Source organism: Hippoglossus stenolepis, chromosome 5 (assembly GCF_022539355.2).
Source record: "Hippoglossus stenolepis isolate QCI-W04-F060 chromosome 5, HSTE1.2, whole genome shotgun sequence".
Taxonomy (NCBI): domain Eukaryota; kingdom Metazoa; phylum Chordata; class Actinopteri; order Pleuronectiformes; family Pleuronectidae; genus Hippoglossus; species Hippoglossus stenolepis.
Genome location: NC_061487.1, coordinates 15834973 through 15855047, shown reverse-complemented (window position 1 = coordinate 15855047; position 20075 = coordinate 15834973). Strand labels below are relative to the sequence as shown.

The 20075-nt window shown below is 40.7% G+C and overlaps 2 protein-coding genes across 2 annotated transcripts in view; both read right to left on the bottom strand.

The window, feature by feature from the left end:
* Positions 1-311: 311 nt before the first annotated feature.
* zgc:162879 (ras and EF-hand domain-containing protein) lies at positions 312-11751 on the bottom strand. The gene is made up of 17 exons (XM_047340073.1): positions 11166-11751; positions 8380-8532; positions 6942-7032; positions 6545-6640; positions 5114-5191; positions 4908-5023; positions 4759-4827; positions 3273-3354; positions 3090-3160; positions 2767-2956; positions 2583-2684; positions 1464-1608; positions 1301-1382; positions 1077-1191; positions 868-981; positions 675-751; positions 312-583 (listed from the first exon to the last, which is right to left on the bottom strand). Exons 1-17 carry the CDS (start codon positions 11480-11482, stop codon positions 481-483), a joined length of 2001 nt encoding a protein of 666 aa, XP_047196029.1. The 5' UTR covers positions 11483-11751; the 3' UTR covers positions 312-480.
* Positions 11752-14409: 2658 nt separating this feature from the next.
* The window catches only part of sema4ba (sema domain, immunoglobulin domain (Ig), transmembrane domain (TM) and short cytoplasmic domain, (semaphorin) 4Ba), a 42897-nt gene continuing 37231 nt past the window's right edge, over positions 14410-20075 (bottom strand). Inside the window, exons 9-15 of the mRNA XM_035157972.2 lie at positions 19199-19380; positions 18302-18452; positions 17765-17975; positions 17558-17673; positions 16997-17154; positions 16800-16891; positions 14410-16609 (exon numbers count right to left, since the gene is read on the bottom strand). Of these exons, the coding sequence (XP_035013863.1) occupies positions 15837-16609; positions 16800-16891; positions 16997-17154; positions 17558-17673; positions 17765-17975; positions 18302-18452; positions 19199-19380 (1683 nt within the window). The 3' untranslated portion in view covers positions 14410-15836. The remainder of the gene's footprint in view (positions 16610-16799; positions 16892-16996; positions 17155-17557; positions 17674-17764; positions 17976-18301; positions 18453-19198; positions 19381-20075) is intronic.

Genomic DNA, 20075 nt, shown 5'->3' with positions numbered 1-20075 from the left:
ATCTGTGAAAATATCCTTCAATCAGTAACGTTGCACTGTTATATCACTTATACTGGTACTTAAAATAAAAACTGTTTAAAAAAACGTGTTTGGTCTTTCCCTTCATCTTTCAAGAACCGTTCAACTCTGTGAAATAAGTTTGATCTCAAAGGGGAAAAAAGTGCATGAACTTCAGAGTCTTTCTAGATTGTTTCTGTCGGCTAAACCATTCAAATTATTTAGGTTGAATCTAAACTGAGCCATTGATATTCCTTATTTATAAGATCTTAAAATCACAAACAAATAAGTAAAAAATCGGAGACACAAAGAAGCATGATTACCATACGTGCGTTTATCTGTACATGTGCAGAAACCTTCATCCCGATTAGTGAATTTGAATTAATGAAAATAAATCTAAGACTTGAGTTTGAAATATTTTTAAGGTTAAAACATTAACAAAAATTAAAAACTTGCTCCGTGGTATATTCCAATATGAAACATCTACAGTCCACAGCAGTTGTTCAGAGTCTTCTTCGGGTTGGATTGACTCAGTTTGACCTGTGAACCCGACTCGCGTCTCAGTTTGAAATTTTTCTTGACTTCTCTGTGAAAATAAAGAACAAAGGTGCAAAGAGATGTCAGGGTTTGTGAAGTTAAAAAGAGTCAACTCTAACTCACTGTCTCCGGCCTCCTACCTCGCGAGATGAAGCACCGCCTCGACGACATTGGTTCCCTCTTTGGCGCTGGTTTCGCAGAACAAGGCGCCATATGCCTGCGAGCAAAGCATCAACATACCTGAGTGAAGTCGGTTTATTTATACACCTGGGAGGGCAGGGCGTCTATGTAAACAATTTTTTTTATTCATTACACGGAACAAAAGTTTCTCACCTTGGCCAACTTCTCTCCATGTAAACTGCTCACACATTTCCCCTCAGCGAGCTGCTCTCGGAGGTCCACCTTGTTTCCAATAACACACATGGGGATTTTCTCCTCCGTCAAATCCTGTATTTAAAAAACAAAGAACTCCGTAAAAAATATTTTCCTGCTTGTCTGTGTCGTTCATTCATCTGTGTGTCAGTCAGCATTGCCACCCGTACCTGAATCTCATCCACCCACGCTCGGATGTTAAGGAAGCTGCTTTCTGAAGTCACATCATAGAGCAGCAGGACGCCGTGAGCTTTACGGAAATAAGATCTGGCGATACTGCGGAACCTAACGTGAGAAGAAATACAAACCTATTTTTAGTCAAGTTATTTGTTGACTGGTTTTAACTCTCGCTGCTACTTCCTATAGAGGAATGCCACGAGAGTCGGTGCAGTACCTCTCCTGCCCAGCTGTGTCCCAGATCTGCAGACTCGTCTTCTCTCCGTCCACTAACATCCTCTTTATCTGGAAATCAACTCCTATGATGCAAAAAGCAGAGTTCAACGTCTGAAATCAAGAATGTGTCAGAGGTTTATTGAATGTGTTCTCTGTGCACCCACCCAGCGTCGTCTGCATGTCTCCTCTGAACTCGTTGAGCGTCAGTCTCAGCATGAAGCTGGACTTTCCTGCTCCGGCATCTCCGGCTAAAACCAGACGGTACATCGGAGTGGGCGCCTCAGTTTCTTCTATGTTGGCTTCTAATGGCTGAGGGAAAGAACAGAAGTGACACAAATTACACAGATTTATGTGGAAAGTCTTAAAATCCATGTTTATTATTGCTTTAAAAACAGTATGTATTAATTTAGCTGAATTTAATCTTATACTTAATCTAACAAATACAGTTCTTGATTTGATTGATCAAAAGCTGTGGCTTTTCTGGTGCTAGGTCACATGATGACAACTGCGGATCCACTGATGAAGACCATGAGGTGCATTTGAAAGCCCCATACAAAGCTGGTACATGAACAATGAGGTAACACTGAAATAGTTACTCATGCACTTTACGTAAAAACCAGTAAGACTAACTGTAAATGTGTGTTTTACAGCATTAAACAGTAGTTAGAAGCTGCTTCACACTAGAATGGAGTCAAGTAATTGTACAGATGTGCAGATAGTTTTACTTACTACCAGTCAGTTTTAGAACACATGTTTCTAGTTGTAACAGATTGAAATCCTGCAGTAAAAACAAGATTTAACAAAAAGGAATCACAGAACCCTAAATCTCCTGAATTTGAATCTGAATTTTTGTATCCGTTTTCATCCAGCGGTCACACACACACTCATGACATTCTTTCTACAATGAAAAGGAAACCTACAATCTTTTCATTTGTTTTGCTTTCACTTTGCGTCCAGTTCATCCCAAACCAGTTTAGATTCTGGAGACTGAGCTGCTCCTCCATCACATGAAGAATATCTCACTGTAGGATGAACCCCTCACCAACCACTCTGTCTTTTTCCTCATCATTCTGGTTACAGTATTGTTTTGGTAACATTAATGTTTTCTTGCAGTTTACTACTTATCTTTGTACTAGTTGACATTATTCACTGGACTTACGCTGCTTACATTTCAAATCAGGACAAAGGGGTTGTGTTAAAACGATTGACTATTGAGTACAAATAACTAAATCAATACTAAAACGGAAAGATCTTAGACATTAAAAAAAGTTAAATCATTTTACCTTCGTGGAAAACGCAGACAAGCGTCTTCGTAGTGACGACGCGATGGAGCTCGCCCTGCTGGGAGTCACTGACATTGCAGCGTCAGATTTGACTGCTGAGATCTGTGACACATGAAGACAATACTGATTATAAGCTCACCAGCATATTACTTATATTATGTGACCTGCTGATGTGCGTTCTGACCTCCACGTCAGACGGAACACATGAGTAACTGTGATGCACCGTTTCCACCGAGCCCCGGCTCTCGTCGCTGTCATAATCACTGCCGGAGCTCTCGGCCGTGTCCATCGGCAGCGAGACTCCGCTGTCCAGGTACTTATCAGCCCAGGAGGCCACATGAGAGTAAATCGTTTTACTGGGATCTGGCTGCGAACTGCAGCAACACACACACACACACACACACACACACACACTGGCTTCAGCTGGGACAATTTAATTCACTGAGATCAATCTGCAGATTCCGAGGTGTGTAAAAACGAAAAAAAAATAAAAAAAACTTGACATACCTGCTGTGCCTGAGTGTGCTCTGTCGGAGCGGTTTCATCTTTCGGGCTGGGATTTCGTTTCGGGGAGACAGCTGTAGAGCAGATAAAAAATGTCAGAGAGGAAACTTTCACACTCCAACTACTGAAAACAATTTACTGTCGGCTTCTATCTGATGTGGAGCTACATCTGCACACGACACTCACCCTCCTTTTAGCTGCGACCACTTCACTGGCCAACGAGGATCGAAGCCCATCATTACTGTCGTACAGGTTTTTGTTCATTTCTCTAATGTGTTTGAGGCAATACGAGAAAGAGTCAGTTACATGGACAAACATTTGCTTTCACACAGCAAGTGTGTGTTAAACCAGTTGTTCAAGAGCTGAACTGTTTGCCAATGCAGAGGAACATTTACACTTCAAGTAATTCAGAAGTCAGATTTATACCTTCAATGTTTTAATACACATCAAGTACTCAATATAACCTGCACTGTCAACTCAATACTTTTTTACTGGTCATAGGTTATATCCTTGGTTTCCAAAATTAAAAAAATAAATAGGCTCTGTTATGGGAATATTTCTTTTCACCTACCAATTTATACTTATATACATTATATAAACATTTAATACTGTATTTTTAAGACGCTATGATGTAGTTGTACAGAGACACAGTATAAAGCTATTTTTAACAATTATAATTTTTTGTTTGTAGTTTTTTTATTTGTTTATATTTTATACTATTGCATTCTATTTCAGATGTATTTATTTTTATATTTTTATGTATGATTATTACAACTGTAATAATTTATTATACTTATTATACAGATATGAATTTATAAACACTAACCTGTTTACAAATACATTATCATCGATTACAAACCATTTATCACAGGTGTTTATGACTAAATAAAATAAAACTAAAATAAATGTTGGTTGTAACTGGGACATTCTTTCTGAAGAGACATGTTGCTGATGAAGTTTTCTAAATTTTTGAATGTTATTGTATTTTCTTTTCTGTCTGACTTGACACCACTAGAGGGCAGTTTAAACATGTGTTTCTCTAATTTTGATGAACCAAACTGTCAAAGCAGAAGTAATTATTGATAACTACTAATTAGTTTCTGAAAAAGTTGACACTTTAAAAAACACATTTGTAAAAATACTTCTATATTTACAATTATACAGCAGTAATGTGGAAAATAGTCCAATATGCAATTTATAATATTTATAATAACACAAAATCTGTGTATATGGTTATTACCTGGCATGTATAGGCCTCCATTGTCAATATGTGGTACATTTGTTAAAGTTGTGTTTCCCTACGTCCACATTTGGGGGACCCCTCTTTATAAGGTTGCCCACTTCACCTCTCCCCCTTTTATTGCTGTACTCCTATGTAACATTTTGGTCTTTCAAATTTCCTCTCTGTTATTATGTTTGGAAGATTACGCCCTAGTTTTAAGCTATAGTGTAATATGCTGCTGACTTAATTGTGTTGTTTAATTTGTGTAGAGGCTCCATAAAATGTTCAAAATTGACCAGAGGATTTTGTTCTTCAGCTCTTTTGTCTGAATAAACAGAGATCGCCTCCACAGACATTCCAGATCCTGCACTTTCCATCAAATAAACCACGATGCAGACATTGTGAGACTGCATCTGTTACACTCGCAAAGGTCTTCAAAGTCAGACTTACTGGAGGATCTGAATCTGACTGGAGTACGACTGGTATTCCATGACCATCATCTTCAAATCCTCTTTTTCTCTGTGAATAAATACACGCAGATTATAGAAGATGCTGCGTCACATTTTGTGTTCATGCTTGATTTTAACACGGTGCCTCACCTATCGTATTGATCTTTCTGATCTGCGTACATGTTCTTCAGCTTGTCCAGCTCCGAGTGCAGCACGGCGATGTTGGTCTGGGCTTGGAGCAGAGACGTCCGCAGCTGCTCGTTTTCCTGTGCGCAGATTTAAAGATTTACTGGGGCAGTCTTATAAAACACGCATCTGATTCATTCAGCCGAACAATCACTTCCAACCTGACTGACCTGTGAGAGGTTACTCATTTCTCTGTTCAGCTTCACCACCTCGTCCCTTGACTGGTTGAAGTCAGAGTCCTCCTGGCGCTGGACAAAAGACATTTAATAAAGTATTTTGTTAAAACACTTCAGGTGCTGATGACTGGAGTCACAGATCCAACAGACCTGCAGTTCCATACAGGCACGTCGATTATACCCCCACTCATACTACATAGATGTTTGCTGATAGCAGTGTTTGAGAGTTCATTAAGAAATCTTAATAAGTACTGTTAACATTTGAGAATCCCTTTAATTTAGCTTTTTAAAGAATTGTAAATTTGTAAATGAGTGAAGCGTTTTACATTTTAATTGAAATAAATAAAGACATTTGTCAGTGGTCTCTGATGACCCTGTCTCTAAATGACCTCAGAAAAGACTGTGACATCCCTGCAGTCTCTTCTAACTCAAATACAATAATCAAACAATAAATGATATTCAGTGTATAGACCTGAATCGAAGTGCATGGTCTAAAGTGCACGGGAGAATTTTATTTAGCATGTGTCCAAATCTACTAGTGCTCGATCAACAGTAGAAAAGAGACATTCTACTTAGTCCATGAATTAATCATGAGTGTGTTCTGGGCCTAATATTCAATCAGAGTCCCAGGGTGGATTTCCCAGGTGGTCAGAGCCAACGCTTCAGTGAGCAGATGATTTGTGTGTGTGTAACGTCTTTGCCTGATCTCCGACACTTTATATTATTAAGCAGATTAAGTATCAATACTTCAGTTGTAAGTCACATTTGAAAAGTGTGCATTAGTGTAATTTACTCGAACGCTGTGTGTGGCGGTTGCACCATCAGCTCACTCAGTGTTGGTATATTTCTGCTTGGTCCCTAACCCTGTGACAGAAAAGCCGACACTACAGACACAGCGACAGGTTGCAAACCTGAACAGCTCCACTAGTGGACCAACATAAAAAATCCATGAAACTAATGAGGTGAGATAAATGTACATCTGAGAGCAAACACATCGTATTGTGCTCATCAGGATTTTCTAACTACAAGCACCTGTAGTTACAGCAGAGGTCTGCGTTAGTGATCAGATCAGACCTGAAATCCTTTTAGTGCAGAGAACTATCTAATCAGCCACATTCAGAGGTGACCACCAGAGACACATTTGTCCTCACACTGAACATCACTTTCAGCTTTGTGTTGTACTGTGAATACAAATACATCTCTGACAGCAAACACAACACTATACAACACAACAACCCCCAAAACCCATGTCCGACACAGGTTTTCATGTTCATCTTTCTCTCACTCATTCCTTCTCCTCTGCATCATCCCTTTTATCTTTGTCTTTCAGCTTTAGTGTCTTTCTTCTCTATTTGTAATGCAAGAAAACATATTCCAGCTTTATACAATCTGTGTGTAAATACAAAGATGTGCGGTGTAACTTACCTTTAACAGACCGTCCACGGTTGCGTGCAGGTCTGCGACCTCATTCTTATACTTCCTCTGCATGGTAGCCATGACTCTTTCCATTTTCTTGCGCTCCTGCCGACATGAAACCGAAGAAGGTAAGAGGCCAGCTCAGGGCCGTGAAGAGCGGCTTTCATCTGACTGTACAGTGGCTCTTTGTGAGGAGACGTGGAACCTGCTGTGGAGCTGCTGCTCCGCAAATATGCAGGTAGCTCACAGGAGCCAACAGGAATGTGGGGCAATGCTTATTTTAGTTTCTCACGGCACTGTTTACTGATGCTGCAGCGTATAACACAGCCAATTCATATAGGTTGTTAGATTTAATTGGGATGTTTTTAGTAAACAAAAAGTCCATAATACATCCTGCAGGTCTCACCTCTTCTCTCACCCTCTCCTCCGTTCTGACAAGCTGTAGCTGGATGTCGTCCTCCAGTTCCTCCAGCTGACTGCTGTTCATCTCCTCAGCTCTGTTTGAAGAGGAAAGGTACATGTTCAAGTTTGTGCCGGCAGCCTCGCAACTCCTGAATCAAAGCAGATTCTCCGGCAACGTCCCAGATATTAATACAGCAGGTAAAAGAAAAGAAGAATCCATTCACCTGCTAGTCCAGTGACAGTTGTACCTGACTGATTTGACTTCGAACGTGCTGCAGTTGTGACTCTCTGCTCTCGTCAGACAGTACACGAACCAAAGAGTCGAGGGGGGGGTGGGGATTTTAAAAGGCAGATTCCAGAGAAGCACCAAACTTTTATAAGGTGATCCCTTTTATGTTTTTTTTAATTTACGTTTTCAAAGATATGTTGATGTCAACTGACTTGGAAACTTAGGTAGACTAAATATATAGTCTGCAAAGGGATTAACAGAACAGGCCGGGCAGCACATTCTTTTGTTTTCCTACTTCCTTGAACAAGGAATGTTCTCTTTCTCGTGCCGTGTAGTCACTGAAGCACAGACGGAGCTCAGGCACTGAACAAACCCTGCTTAGAGACACAATGTCTTCCCATGTGAAGGACTGAAATTCAACACGTAATTTAAGGAGGTACATGTCTCACTTCACAGATTTAAAAGGAAATGATCAAATCCTTTTCTCAATACAGCGTGTGACATTTACTGTCCAGGTTGTTGAGCCAGAAAAGCTAGTGCAGAAAAGTCATGACAATAAAATAAATGAAAAAATGAAAAATACATGATAATACAATATTCTGTTATAAATATTTTATTTTAAATTTCTACTGTGCTTAAAAGAGGTGGAAACCAAAACAGAGCAAAAGGAGATAATGTCATTATCATCATCAATTCGACAAGTTGTTTGAGGTTTTTCTCACCCCTAGTGGCCAAAAATGTATCAAACCTAGTAAATTGATTAATTTTTAATTAATACCTTTTGCAAAGCTGAGACCTCACTTTTCAATGGCATTACTTTTTTCTCGACCATGTATATACAGAATTTTCTTATTTTAAAGAACAAATAAAACAAATAAAAACAACACGAGAACAGAGAAATAAAACCAAATAAAAAAAGGACAGCTCACTGGTCAGACTTTATGTTAAATTATGGGAGACCATAGTTTAGGTTGGGTATCTTTGTAAAATAATGGAGGGTTAACCAGGACGCAGAGAAATCGGACATTAAATACCATTACTTAAGTCACCTCTCATGCTCACACACATATAGTATTATAGCCACATAAGACTAGTGTCCTTCTTTATGGAAACATATGTGATGCGACTTATTGTTCATTCATTTCAGTTCAGATGTTGTGAAATGTAAAAAAAAAACAAAAACTTGAGGAGAACAAGTTTTTCTTTTTCTTACCGCTTCAAACTGGTCTCCAGCAGTTCACACTCCTGTCTGTTGTCCAGACTTTGGGTGATCAGAGCGTGGACGGTTTTTTCGTACTCCTGAAGCAGGGCCGTGTTTGCACAGGAATGAATGGCCTGGTAAAGATCAGCCAGCTGCTCCCTGAGACTACACGAGAAGAGCAAATAGTTACTTCCAGTGATAGAGGTCAGTGCAATTTTCTCTGAATCAAACTCCACCCAAAATCGGAGTTTCTGTTCAAATCAAATACTAACTCCCCTACTATCAATCTGTACGCTCAGTCAGTATGTTTGAAACACTTTTCACCATAACCGATAATGAGCAATGTGAAAGTAGCTTAAGCCTTTTAAAAAAGGTCAAAGGTCACATGTTGTAGAAAGTGAGAATTCCATTTTTTTTCAATAGAGCAGGTCTTGGTGGTGTAATAATACTGTGAAGATATCATAACATTCAACCCACAGAGAAATAAAGCCTTAAACAACTGCTCACTTCTTAAAACAAGAGGACAGGACTCCCACTACTTTGTGATGTCACAACTATACAGTCATCACACTCAGCTACGCCCCAAACTCCGCCTCCCTGGACCCACTGCCCAAAGGTCTGTTCGATGTCAGGGAGCCAAATATATCACTATTCAGTTTCTTTCATGAAACACCAGAGCATTTCACTCTAACTCTGGCAAATCGGGTAAACAGTGTTGCAGCCAAGGCGTCCTCTTCTTCAGACGCAATACAACAACAGAAAAAAAACAGGGTCATTTACACCAAGTTTTAAGCCTAAAAGTCCACTACTGGAAGTAACGATGCTAGCGGACATAGCGATGCAAACACGCTAGCCCTTGGGCGAGAGTGTGTACAGTTTTCCAGTGTGCCCGTGAGAACATGACAGAGCCTCCGAGCAGGGTATCAGAGGACATTTAGGCTAAAAACACGGTGTAAATGATGCCGTTTTGAGTCGAATATGAATGTCGGGCCTTCCAGACACTTGGATGACACCACAGGAGCAGTTTGGAGGCATGTTATGTTTTTTCTAACTTGTTTTTCACGTCTGAAGAAGGAGTCCCGTTTACTTCAATTGTATTGGATTTGGCTGCAGCACTGTTTACCCCTGTGACTCCAGAAGTGTTTTGTGGACTCAAACACCCCCCCCCCACGACAATAAAAATATAACAAATAGAGAGTGGGTAATTGGTGTCCCTGAACATGGTAGCATGGAAATGCACTGTTAAGCTGCTCATCCAATGGACTTTTAACTTTTCCGGTGAGTTACTGTGGACTCAAGGAAGTGCAGCGTCGACTGTGAAGTGTTTCGGGTGAACGGTTGTCAAGAGATCTATAAATAAGAAACATTGAATGACTGTCAGTGACGACTTAGGGCTGGAGCGATGCATCCACAGTGCGTCATAAAGATGGCTGCACCTAGACAGGAAAACAAACAGCAGCTGCAAAACTTGTAAAAAGATCAACAGCCATCAGCCAAGATCCACAAACTGGAGATGGCTTAACGGCAGCGGTTTACCATGCGACGACTAAAGGAAAAGCAATAGCACTTCTTGTTTACTTTTTTTCCCCCACCCAAGTGTGACACATTATTATTATTAATTAAAAGACGGAACAAGTCGTCTGACGTGCCTGCGTCATTCAGCCGGTGGCTCATCTCTGTCTCCTTTAACAGTGAGAAAATAGCTTTAACATGTAAGACACACTGATGGATACATATACCAGTGGTTTGTTGAACTGCATATTATCCAAGTTTCAGCCAAATGATTAACCCACATTCCAACACTTTATTTGCCAATGTATTAGGTACAACAAAACGAAGCTAATGGCTGTATAAAACAACAGTGCAGCAATAAATGCTCACTTCATCAGGATTATAATGTTCAGTTTTTATTAAGTCTGTTTAACATGATTTATTTTGTTATGGTTATGTTAGCTTTTCATTTGTGGTGCTACTAGGTTACACAGAGAGGTGCTCCTAATATTGTATCAGTCTTAATTCATACTGGATGGGAAAAACAGTATGGGACCAAAATTACAGCCTCCAAAAATTACCATTCAAATAAATCAACACCTCTTTTAAACACATTCTACAGAAAATTCCCATAATAATCTTTATGTAGAGAAGGAGTTATTGCAGTTACCTTGTACTACACTCCATATGTTTTATGTAGATCTGCGTACCTTAGAGAATTGGTGAAGTGTGTCACTGCAATACCTTTGAATGTGTGATTTAGTATCTGATAGATATAATTTATTATCAGGAGGAATACATGCATGTTTGAATCATTTTTTTTTTTTTTTAACTAAATGGTTAGTAAAGAGTTTAGTAAAGAGATTAGTAAAAGTTGCGTCGTCTTTATTGTATCATATCAAATTGTATCGTATAATATCGTATTGCGTCATATCGTATCATAACATTGTCTCTTATTGTATTGTATTTTATTGCATGATATTGTATCTTATCTTATTGTATTGATTTGTATTGATTAATATTGTATTGTAACATTTTGAATCATATTGTATTTATTAATACCATATTGTATCATTTTGTATTTTTTGTATCATTCAATAAAGTATTGTAACGTTTTTTATCGTAATATATTGTATTGTATCGTATCGTATCATATTGTATTGCGTTGTATCGTATTGTATAGTGTAAATGAGATGATGGTAATTAGATGAATGAATTACAGCTCATGAGACGAGTCAGGATTCGAACAGGAACTTGAGATCAGTGTGCTGCCTGAACACGGACCGGACAGCCGGATGTGATCGCACCTTTCAGACAGGAGGTTCTCCGAGTCCACCCGACCCACGAACTCTTCCCACGAACACCCCGGGCTGAGGCTCGACCCGGCCCCGCCGCTGCAGGAGGCCCCGTCCAGCGCCTCGGACACCTCCTGGAACCTGGAGGAGAACTTGCTGTAGTCGATGTATCCGTCCTCGTCCGCGTCGAACCGGTCGAACAGAGTCTTGATCTCGGCTTCGGGCACGTTGAGCTCCCGGCAAACCACCGCGAAGTCCCCGAGCTCGATCTTGCCGGTCTTGTTCACATCGCAGGCGGAAAACAGCCTCCGGAGACTGGGTCTGTCCATGTCCACCGGTTCAAAACACGCAAGAGCTGTGAAAAGTTTCAAACCTAACGCAGCTCCTCCTGTGGACGGACTCAGGTCCTCTGCCCGAACACAAGTGTGAGTTTAAGATCCGCCCATTGGTCCAGGTGTCGGTGTGGGCGGGTTTTTATCAATGGACCCAGCGAAGCAGCTCCTGTTGCTATAGATCGATGTATATCATGGTGATAATAAATGCATGGAGCTGCAGTAGAAACACCTCAGGTGCTCTCCTCTGTTTGTTTTGTAGGTGTGAGTTTCATCAGACACGCCTCTTTGTTCCTCTGGATTTGGAGAGTGAGTCTGACTCCACCCTTAGAGATTAAATAATAAATAACAGAGAAAATGTATTAAAACCCTTCAGATATTTGTGGACAAGCAGCGTTTATATTCATAAATCATTGATATTGATAAATGAACCCAACACCACCACAGCCCCTTGCCCCCACCCCAGGTAAATCACTAACCAACCCACCACCCCCCCTTCTACAAACTGATCTCCACCAGAACAGTCACTTTGTATAGTCATTTCACCTGCTGTTGTTTTTAGTGTAAATGCTGTAATCTTACAACATCTGCAGCTATTTAACTGCTAATACACTCATCCTGTGGCTGAACGTTGTTTTCCATGAAGTATTTTACACTGCTCAATCTATTTCAGCACTAGTCTGGCTTTCGATACTCATATCCTGACTGATACTATGTTGTGTACTTACATGCCACATGAGTATTCATAAGTTGTGTACTTATATGTTGAGTGTGTCACTTTTTATGTTGACTGTGGTACTTACATGTACTGTATGTTGAGTGTGTTACATACATGTTCAGTGTGTTACTTATATGTGGATTGCTTATGTGTGTACTTGTATGTTTACACTGGGGATTCGAGAGAAACAACACTAAACTTTGACTAAATATGCAAAAGGTATGTTAATGAGAAACGTTTTTCGTAAATAAAATCATGAGCCGCTCAAATAAAAAAATTATCATTTGATCTTTATTTGAAAAATTAAAATAAAGTGCTTTTTATATACAATACAAAAAGAAAACAGAAAGAAAAACAGTAGTGATGTATCGTACAAAAAAAATACAATTCACAATACATTTTTTTACATTGGCAGCTGAATTTACAAAATTGTTTTACATAAAAACTTATTTTTTTCACTTGTACTTTTTTTTTTTTACAATACATGTTGACCAGAGTTGCAGCGACGCTGCTGCCCCGAACAGAAGGCCTGACTGTAGTGGTTCAGTAAGAGGGAGAGAGACGAGGATACTTTCACTGTGGTGTGTGTTCGGTACCTGCACATATTTCACATTGCAACTTTACCATATAGTTCTGATGACAGCTGCTTCACCCAAAGCTGCCGTTTGTTTTGTGTTTTTCAATAACAGTCAGAGCATCAATCTTTCATACAGCACGATTGCTTATAGACAAACGCAACATAATACTATCTATGATTCAGTATTTCAAATCAGCCAGTGGTTCTTTATGTGCTACAATTTAAGAATGAATTTTAGTCCCTGACTAAGGTTGAAGCCACAATTTAAAAAAAATAAATAAACACCTCATACTGTACAATAATGTACAATGTTGACAGTATCAAATTACACATATTCATGTTTCTGAGCATGGCCCATCCTCTCACACCTACAGCTCTACTACCTGCTTAGATTATTACACCAAGAGGCACGTCTCTTGATTATGGTTTCAGAAGGCATTATCCGTTTTCCCCAAAGGCAGATTTGTTATCGAACCCATAATAACCTGCATTGTACTAAGGCTTTTTCAACATCATGTGCAAATCCTATGCATTCTGAGTCGAGCTGTATGCTGTGTTTTTAGTGAAATTTAAATTGTTGTTACAATCCCAGAGCCAAACTCAAGTAAGACTTTAATATGGTTTGACGAAAATGCTGTCAGATCCGACCCATAATTTTGGTGGGTTACATGGTTTGAGAAATCGTTGTTTGTGAATATGGAGATGGAATATTAAAATACACAATCCTTATGTTTGTTACTCGATGTGAATGAAGGTTATTGCTTTTATGGTTGCCTTTAAAACCATTGAAGCAAGCAGAGGCAGAGGGCTTTCCCCTCCATTCATCAACACTCAGGCAAGTTAATATGTATATCAAAGTTGAGGCTATACAGATGTGTGTTATCTAACTCAGATTATGTATATGTGTAGTATTTAAATATTCAATAATATCTTGGAGAACAGTGACAGATATTTAAGACACCGACTGTGATGAATAAATATCTCTCTGTAAATGAAACATTTGGCTTCATATAGTCATAATAAATATTTATAATCATCAACAGTCACAGATTTACATTCCTGTGCCGGAGCCTTGTCTCGTATCTTTTTTGTGTGTGATGCCAGCCTTTCTAAGTTTCATTATCTTCTTCCTGAAATGCACCAAAAAAGGCTAAAAGCTCTTGCATACTTACAGTCAGTGTAATGAGTGTGAGTGCGTGTCGGGGTGTGTTTGCAGTGCCACAGATCCAACAGACGTTAACAGTGCCAACACCTTTTGTGCTTACTCAGTCTGGAGGTGAGGTTTTCTTTCGGTGTTTACCCCACTTCACATTATTTGCTTTGCATAGACGGCCTATCTCATGAAGAACATGATAATACCTGGAATGAGCGTTTTGTTTTCCCTTTATCACGTTTGGTAAAAGAAAACCCTGTTGGCAGTCAGTTTTCCACCGAGGGATATTTGTACCCACTAGTAATACCAATACTTTAAAAAGTACATAAGGATAATTTGATGGTGTGTGATGATTGGGATGATGAGGGTTTCTACATTTCCACTGAGGTGATTCTTTCACTTTAAATCTATTGGTCTCATTTTGATCAACCTTCTTGAATTCTCAGGACAACTCTTCTTTTTTTTCTGTTGTTATATTTCAGACAAAACAATGAATATACGTGTCTGAAACGTAGACTTTATATAAAAATGGACAACATGACTGCTTCCCAAAAGTGAAGCCACATCCTCTTGATCTGTCCCCTGGTGGCAGGTTGCAGTATAGGTCGTAAACCATCCTCCTCTTTGTTCAAGTGCTAATGTTACCAGTAAGTTAGGTTTTATGTTATTTGACGCTATAAAATGGGGTAATTATGAATAATGATTCATAATTGGTCGAGCGCGTGTTCGGGACTCTGCTACTGTGCAGACTCTAGCTCCAAATAATCAAGACGGCCTCTTTCATATCTGGGATTTTTTGGCTTCCTTTCTGGATGGTGGGAGGAAGTGGAGACGTGTCGTTCATCTTTATGTACAGTGTATGGTTCAGACCACAGACTGTATATAAAGATGGATGACATGACAGCCCCCTGGTGGCTGGCTGCAGTATAGGTTGACAAATGGGCCTCATCCATGTTGATTAAAAAAGCCACTGAAAAGTCAAAATACAGATAAAATATTTTTCTTCTCAAAGATGGTTGATGTCATTTTAGGTAGTTCTCATCACACTGATGTTTGTTCAAGTGCTCATGTTTTTCCGGTAAGTTTGGTCCTAATTACTTCAAGTGCATTTATCGGCAGGGACCTCGATAATGTGGCTTCACACCACGATCACTACTGCAAAGACTCTGGCTCCAAATTATGTCAAAATGCAAGATGGCGGTAGCTATGTGCAGGATATTTTAGCTTTTGCACAACGGGAGGAAGTGTAGACATGTCGTCCAGCTTTATATACAGTCTATGGTGAACACACACGGGCTAATGGAGACTTTTTCACAGGGCACCTATGTTTCTTTCTTGCCTGTCACTGACTTGTTAGTGTGTATTCTGGTGTTTGACTTGCTACCGTACAGAACATAGTGCATAGCCTCAGCAGGGGGTCGGCTCTAACCAGATGACAGAATGAAAATCAAAAACAGAAAACACTGTATCAGCTGTTAGTGGGAACACGTCTGAACATCACTCCGCCTTTCGAAGCATCACCTCTAGATTACATGGACGGACTGGAGGGGCAATGCTAAGAAGTTCAGTCTCTGAATCGTGGTTGTGACGCTCCAGCTACGCCCGGTACATTCCCGTGAGCCGTATGTGAAAGCATCAAAAGTCTGAAGGCAAACTGGAACTTCTCCAGTGCGCTTATGAATGCACTAGAAAATGCATGTGAGACGAAAAATACAATGAAATGTACATGGGCCACAGGGACAGAACAAAAAAAAAAAAAGACAAAGTGCAAAATCGGTGTAATGAAATGTGTTCTCCATGAAGAGTCTGTTTCCCCTCTTGTAGGGTTTTGTCTTTCTCAGCAAGTGCACTCTCTCCTTTCAGTTTAAAATGAGTCTCTCCACATGAACACGAAGCTGTAGCCTCACACTATAGAGTCTTTAATCTCAGAGCCAAGTCGGACTCGAGGTCGCGGGCATGCGGGAGAAATCTCTACGTGGCTCTCTTTCAAGTTCAGGAGCTTCTTCTCCGACTCGGAGAAGCCCTTGCTGTTGTCGGGCGATGAGCACTCGTGCGGCGGAGTGCTGCAAATGTAGTTGTCATTAAGGGTCTGGTAGCCCTTGTGGTCTGACACCGACGCCGTGACCGTGTTGCCGTTGAGCGGCAAGTTCTCGGCCGGTTTCACCACTATCCTGGGCTTCTTCTGCTGCATGTTGGGGCACTCTCCCTCCTTGAGCATGGACTTCATGTGGTTGCGGTTCCTGTAGACCACAAACAATAAGAAGACGACCAGGGAAAACACCAGGAGGGCACACACCACGATCAGCTCGTTCCAGTAGGTCTTGGTGTTCATCTGCGGCAAGCGGGCCTTCCCCGGCAGGATGATGAACTCCTCCTGGGAGATCTGCGGCGTGTGCAATCGGCCGTTCAGGGTGGTGCTCTCTTGCTTGGCCTCGCCCCTCACACAGTAGTTCGCCAGCAGCTGCCTGAAGCTTTCCTCCACCGACCAGCACTCGTAGGTTTCCTGCCTGTCAGCTTGAGCTACCACCACCAGGCCTCCGTCTGGGCTGGGGTAATGGAAGTGACCTGCACTCTCGCTGAACTCCCACCTCCGCTCAGCCAGATTGGAGCGCAGTTTGCAAGGCAGTACTTTGAATGTGTTGGCTGGGATAATGATCACCTGGCACGAAGGCGTTCCTGTGGAAAGGCAGAGGAGAGACACAGATCTATGAGATATGAGATGAAATAAGATGCGCTGCCTGTTCTGCGGCTGAATTCACGATAATGATAGTTTGACATGATGAAATTGAAGTACATAGAATGGAAACACCCTGTGCACAATGCTGCACTCTATCTAATATCTGACAGAGAAGAGGAGTCCACTTACGTGTAGGTGGAAGTTTTGCAGAACGTGGGCTTGGCACCGCCTTGTTGCAAATAGCTGACGTGTCGGCCTCATCCACATCCTGCTGCCAGACACTGAAACACACACATTTAATCAGAACGTGTAGGCAAATGCAGCCTCTTATCACATATCATACAAACGTCTCCCTTAAAGCTCCGTGTGCAGATTATTGTACATACCTTCGTGCTGACGCCTGCCTGACATCCAGACACAGCCTCCCGTTCCAGGCGCAGTAAGGATCCCTGGAGAGGATGCACTCTCCGCAGCTCTGGTAATTAGTGCAGTTGGCGACTGGGACCTCCACCAGCTCAGAGAAAGAGGAAACGTAGAGCTGACCCTGTGGAAGAGAGACGGGGACAGGAAATACAGTTACTGGGTAACTATTTTCATCCAGCATCTTCCTTGTCTGACCAAGATCTAAATACAATGCACTGAGCTTTTTTTTATAAATCATTCTAAAATTAATTTCTCTGCCCCGAAGTGCACATCTAAACAAAGACACAACAGCATTCGGAAAAGTGTCACAATCCCAGCTGTTAAATCCCCAAAGTGTTTCCCCTGAGAGAAAGACGCATGTAATTAGCTCACTGAACACGAGCTCTGCTTGAAGCGGCAACACTTCATGGCTCATGGAATCTCTAAACTGCCCGTGGATGCGTTTACAGAGCTCGTTATTAGCTCACAGTGTGGGAAGGCTGCGTAAATCAACCCGGGCCTGGTTTTCTCTCTCAGCGCTCTACCTTGTCAGTATCCAGCTCAATGTGCTGCACCGGTTGGGAATCACGGAAGAGCACCATCTCCTCGATGATGTGCATCTTGTTGTTGACGTTAATGGCTTTATGGAGCCGTCCATCATCTAGAAAAGACACGGAACGCCTTGAAATGAGACTGAATGTTTTTGTGAACGCTACGGGAAACACAGGATGAGTGTGCGTGGAGTCTTGTACCTGTGCCAATGAAGAGCACGTTATAGGCCTTGTGCGCCACCAGGACTCGATGGACAGCGATCTGCGTGTAGCGGACGTTACGTTTGAGCAGGAGAGGCTGGCTGCGGATCACGCTGTCCATCAGGAAGTGGTCTTTGACGAAATTGAGCACCTTGTCCGGCATGTGCAGCGAGGAGGAGATGCCCTGCTCTCTGGCAGCGTTGGTGATACACTGCAGAGGGAAAACACAACACGTCATATTTTCACATTTTACTGGATATTGACACCAAAGGCAGCTGTATTTTGGTTTCACCTCTTTTTTAAAAAAAAAGTGTGATAACCCTGACAGGAAATGAAAGCAACAAAAGTTTGATAAATATCAGGAGGGACGAGAGGAGGGGATCGACGCCAGCTCGTCAGAAATCTGCTCAACCTTTGATAGTCAAAATTGAGGATGTGACTGATGAGCAGAAAGGCACCTATTTAACCCCTCTACATGAATCCTGGCATGTGTGTGCCTACAGGTTCTCCAGCAGAGGGCAGCAAGCAGATACTCACCGCTCCAGGCCGAGGGTCTGGGACCGGGTGGTTGTATGTGTACCACTGCTGGGTCTCTCTGTTGACCTCTCGGTATCGTCCGTCGAACGCTTTTTCCACCTGCTCCATGGTGAAGGAGCAGACTGCAGAGCTTCCTGAGGCCCCTTTGTACCTGAGGAGACAGACAAGAGGCTGACTCACTGATCATTTCACAGGTGTAACCTTGAAGGAAGCTGTCTGTAACCCTGTAGACGGATATTAGATATTGGAAGCCTCAGACTATATTTATACTGACTTCTGACTTATCTGATACAAAAACAGCGGTCGTGTTTGACTGGTCCAGGACTGCAGAGGGAAAGTAAATAGAACAAAATCTCATACAAAGTGTCATCTCTTCTCTCAAACTAAAGTTAAATTGTCACAATTAATTTATTAAATAAAATCGTTAAATTATCACAAATTATATGTTAAATAAATTGTATAAATGATAAAAATGTATTTATTTAAAAAAAGTCATGTATTAAATAAATGGTCTCAATTTATTTATCAAAGAAATTATTGTAATGATAATTTATACATTAATATTATATAAATAAACCATCAGAATTTGTTTATTGATTTAACTGATTAGTTCCAACAAATATTATCTCCCTACATGATGGTCCAAATGTTAAAAACATAACAAATATGTAATTGTGGTGGTGGTGGAAAAACTGAATCGTCCTTAAAATGTCTAAAATATTTACTATTGAACAGTTTAAACTCTACTTATTTTTTTCTTTTAGTAACCACGGCCCTGCCTGCACTTTGTTTTTCTTTTCAAACATTTTTGTGACATAACCTCAGACAGTTTGTGTTCCTTCTCAAGTCTATATATCTGGAGCTATGGCTACAGTTGTTTAAAACACTGGTCCTCACCACTGAGATGTGAAGACTCCATAAAACACAGTGTTCTTCCAGTCATCTGGGCTCGGCGTCAACACAAACATGTCCTGGATTATGTTGAAGGGGAATCCATCATCGGGCAGAGAACAGAGGAGCTGAGCCTTGAGGAAAGTCGTCCATTTCTTCTGCAGAACTCTCTCCCCTCCAGTGTCGCCCTGCAACACAAACAATATACTGTTGGTTTGAAGCCTTTCAACATGTCGCCAGCAGAGAGAGCAAGAACGCTTAGATGTGTGAATGGAGCTCTGCTGGTTATTCCCTGATCATAGTCACTGTGGGTGACCGGACCTTTGCTGTTAGAGAAAACTGAAATCAGACAGACAATATCCTCAGTGTGTTTTAAATCTCTTTTTAAAATGTTTTCTATTCATCACAAAGCTTTTCAAATATATAAAATATATGTTGTCAATATATTTCCCTTGTTTTATGAACTGTTTATCATCTCTCAAAACTTACTTTTACCAAATAGCTTTTACGTAATGTTAGCTATTACCTGTGTTTCTTTCATCCTTCTCTTATGCAAATACTTTTAAATTGTGTTGAATTATTTTATCTGCTGTCTTTGATTTTTAATATTATTGTAGTATTTTGTTGTTCTTTCATGTTTTGTTTACTTGTTATTGTTTGGTAATGTGGCAGGGTTATATAAAGTGCACCATGTGGTACATTACATACCACAACATGCAGTACATATAGTATGTTGTATTATATTAGGGAAATAATTCGGTCATTCAAATTGCCTTCTTCATGAGGCTGAAACTGCTTGAATTGATTAAATAAAAAACTCTTCCAATCAATCATCAATCCACACTGAGGCAGCAGATGTCATGAGAACATTATACAGCATCAC